At 35.0% G+C, this 4153-nt stretch overlaps 1 protein-coding gene across 1 annotated transcript; it reads left to right on the top strand.

Moving 5' to 3' along the window:
* Positions 1-686: 686 nt before the first annotated feature.
* On the top strand, positions 687-3188 carry LOC142534938 (oxoglutarate-dependent flavonoid 7-O-demethylase 1-like). Its single transcript, XM_075641581.1, has 4 exons — positions 687-1021; positions 2072-2319; positions 2404-2728; positions 2819-3188. Exons 1-4 carry the CDS (start codon positions 779-781, stop codon positions 3059-3061), a joined length of 1059 nt encoding a protein of 352 aa, XP_075497696.1. The 5' UTR covers positions 687-778; the 3' UTR covers positions 3062-3188.
* The last annotated feature ends 965 nt before the right edge of the window (positions 3189-4153 follow it).

Genomic DNA, 4153 nt, shown 5'->3' with positions numbered 1-4153 from the left:
TTCATATATTTTTCGCATTAGTTAATATAATTTCCTATTAAAATAGAATGCAAATCCAAAATATTAAGATATGAAAAAAAAGTTTACGCGAACTAGCTACTTAATTCTAGCCATTATTTTGAGAGTATATCTCTTTTGAGACTGTCTTGTGAGACGAGTCAAACATGCTTCATATTATTTCATGGATGACCCAAATAGAATATCTATATCAAAAATTGACCTGTGAGACTGTGTCACATGAGTTTTTTGTGTTATTTTGAACACATAATATTACATATATGCGTTTCAATTAGTTTCTCTTCCATTTTCAATCTAATTTAATTTTGTATGCACGCAGTAATCGTTGAATGATCTAGTAATCCCAAATACATTGACTAAAAATGGTGGAAATCATGCCTCGAAAACATTATGGCCGTCATAACGTAACAATATAAATAATAACGAGATCAATTATAGATCACTTCACTAGACTGGACATTTAATAAAAAAGTTGACCATCTTCCCTATTTCCGGACGGCCCGGATCACTCCATATGAGTGATCGGGCCCACCTCCCTGTAAAAAAAAAAAAATTGGCTCGAAAAAATCCGAGCCGTTGGATCGATCCCTGCAGGCAGTGCCCGCAGGGGTAGGGTCGACCGAACCCCTATTTCCAACTTGCAAAGAAAGCCAGCCGCCACCATAACTTTACAAATATCTTCAAATTGTTCTCAAACTGGCACTTCACGGTATTTAATATAAACAAAGACCTTGAGGACAGAGGATTATCCAGGGCAGGCATGGAATCAAAGTTCACGAAACTCGGAGGTTTGCATGAGGTGCCTAATGTGCAAGAACTGGCCAAGCAGATATCGACCACCGTCCCGAAAAGATATGTTCGTTTCGATGGAAATGATTCGATTTTATCCAAAGTTTCCCCGTCGTCTGAAGTTCCAGTTATCGATATGCACCAGTTGGATGGAGATTCCATGGTGGAGCTTGGTAAGTTGCATGATGCATGCCAAGAATGGGGTTTCTTTCAGGTATATCTCTTTTATTTGATATTTAATTCACTCATCAGTTTAATATTTACCTATATATTCATGCATGTGCAATTGTGTAATACGATAACATATAATGTAATGCTATATTAAGATTACAACAACTATTATTATTTTTTTATTTATGTGATTACAATAAAAAAAATACGATATTTTGTTAATGATATGTTGAATACTGAAGCTACAATCAAATAACAAAACTACCTTTTTAAACAAAACAATAACTCGTGTGAGATTGTTGCATTAGTCAACTTTATGAGACAGATCTCTGATTCGACAAAAACCTATGAAAAGTACTACTTTTATGTCGAAAGTATTATTGTTGTTCACTATAAAAATATCATTTTTTGTTAATTATGTTATGAAAAATATTGTGTAATATATATTGATATGAGTGAAAAATGTTCGACTCTCGAAATATATTACTTTTATGTTCAAAGTATTTTTTTCAATGCAAAAATATCATTTGTTTTTGTTGGTATCTTGTTTTTGTTAGTATGTTATGGAGAAATATTACGCTGATTTGAGTGAAAAATATTACTTTTATGCCAAAAAATTCTTTTTCATTATATGTATGACCGAGTAGATCGTCTCATTAATATAAATAGATGAGACTGGTTCGCGTGAGACCTATTCATTACAAAATTTTAAGAAAACAGAAACAATCCCACTATTTGAATAATATAGTTTAAATATTTTGTTTTAATTTTTTTAAAAAAGTTAAAAAAAAAAATAAAAACAGAAGCCCATATGTAAATTATATTTTCTGATTTTTTAAAAGCGTTTTCTAATAATGTTTTTCAGATAATTTTTGCATCAAAATAACAATTTTCTTTTTTTTAATAAGATTTGTATTTGTGTATTGTTGTTTGTAACATTAAAAAAAAAAGATCATGTTTTAGGTGCTTGTTAAAGTTGTTTTTCTCCCCTTTTTGGGTGGAATCGGATTAACTTTATCAACTTAAGTTAGGGACGAAGGCGATTAAATTTATGGAAAAAGTAATGGACATGTTTCTTTAAATTTGGAAGCAGTTGATTAATCATGGCGTCAGCTCTGGTGTGGTGGAAAACATGAAATTGGAAGTCCAAAAATTTTTCAGTCTGCCGATCGAAGAGAAGAAAAGGTTTTATCAAGAAGAAGGAGACGTAGAAGGATATGGACAAGCCTTCGTGGTATCAGAGGACCAAAAGCTTGACTGGGCGGACATGTTCTCTATCGTCACCTTACCAACATATTTGAGGAAGAATCACTTAATCCCAAAGCTTCCACACACGTTCAGGTCACCGTTTTCATGCTCTACTCGATTGATCCCTATTGTGAAAAAATTAAACTAACTCTGTGCGTTTTCGAAAAATGTATTCAGGGAAGCCATAGAAGCATATTCAGTTGAATTGAAGATCCTAGCCATGAAGCTTCTTTCCCTGATGGCGAGAGTTTTGAAAATCAAAGAAGAAGACATGAAAATTCTATTTGAACGGGGCACGCAGTCTATGAGGATGAACTTCTATCCTCCATGTCCACAACCGGAGCTCGTCATGGGACTCTGCCCTCACTCGGATGCCATTGCCCTCTCAATTCTTATCCAAATAAATGAAGTTGAAGGCCTACAGGTCAAGAAAGATGGGGTTTGGATCCCTGTTGTTCCACTTCCTGGTGCGTTTTTGGTCAACATTGGAGATATGTTGGAGGTATACATCACATAATGTTTTCCAACAGAGATGCATACAAACAAATAAATTTAATTGTTTCTGAAGCAAGGTATATATATTTCTTGACAGATTGTGACGAATGGCACATACCGGAGCGTGGAGCATCGAGCAGTTGTGAACACGGAGCAAGAGAGGCTGTCCGTGGTCACATTTCTAAGCCCAGAAATGGAACGTGATTTAGGTCCAGCTCCTAGCCTCATCACCGCAGAAACTCCCGCAAAATTCAAGAGAATCAGCGTTTCTGATTATTTAAAGGGACTGTTTGCTAGGGAACGGGTCGGCAAATCACACTTGGACAGTATCAGAACTTAAAGTACTCTAACATATATTACGTTTAATTAGGAACGAAGTCTTTCAAGATAAATAAATTGACTTTATAATAATCCAAAGTTGAGGAACCACTCGACTGCTTTGTCAATCCGGAGTACGCTTTATTGAAGTTGAAGGACCAACTCGTATTTTCTTTTATGTCTAGACTAGATTGAAATTTTGGCATTTTAAAATTTAAATTAGATAAAAAAGAAATCTCAAATTATTTTTCATTTGAAAAAATCATTGCACCAAATCATGCAACTCGTGGCAAAATCTACCATTTTGGTGATATTTAGAGAAAATTACCTATACATTTTACAAGCTTAATTAATTAATGAATTTCTTAAGTGGAGCTTAATATTTAATAGCTATTAGTACTTATCGTGCAGAAATATCAATCAAAATAGGTTAAGTCCGTGGTTGTAGTCCTTAGCATAGAAAAGCCCAGAGAGGAATGGACAGCTGAAGACAAGAGAAAAGCAAATCTGGACAATGTGGCCAAGGATATTTTATACAAAACGCTGGACAAAGTCAAGTTCAGCAAAATCAAAATGTGCAAAACGGCTAAAGAGATATGAGAAAAACTAATCCAGCTGTGTGAAGGGAACGAGCAAACCAAGGAGAACAAGCTATCAGTTGTTGTTCAAAAATTTGATAATATCAAGATGAAAGCTAGAGATTCCATGCACGAATATGATGAAGAGTCAGTTGCATTATCAATGAACTGAATGCACTTGGAAAAGTGTACTCGAACAAAGAAGTGGCACTGAAGGTGGTGAGAGGTCTTCCCAAAGAATGGAATGTCAAGACCATGGCAATGAGAGAGGCAAAAGATTTTAACAAGGTCGAACTTCATGACTTGTTTGTTGATCTAAAGGCTTACGAGTTTAAACTACAAACCAGAGAAGGAGAACCTTCTACACCAGCTGTCATAACTGCTATAACTGCTGTCAGACTGGAACCAACTGGTGCAACTGACAAATCTGCTGATCAACTGAGCAATGATGCTATGTCATTGTTTATCAAGAAATTTGGAAGGTTTATGAGGAAGAATCAAGGAAACTTCCAGAAGCAATATCAGAAAAATCAGTC

This window comes from Primulina tabacum, unplaced genomic scaffold (assembly GCF_025594145.1).
Source record: "Primulina tabacum isolate GXHZ01 unplaced genomic scaffold, ASM2559414v2 Contig734, whole genome shotgun sequence".
NCBI classification, from domain to species: domain Eukaryota; kingdom Viridiplantae; phylum Streptophyta; class Magnoliopsida; order Lamiales; family Gesneriaceae; genus Primulina; species Primulina tabacum.
Note: the sequence above shows the minus strand (reverse complement) of the source record. Positions and strands in the feature narration are given on the sequence as shown.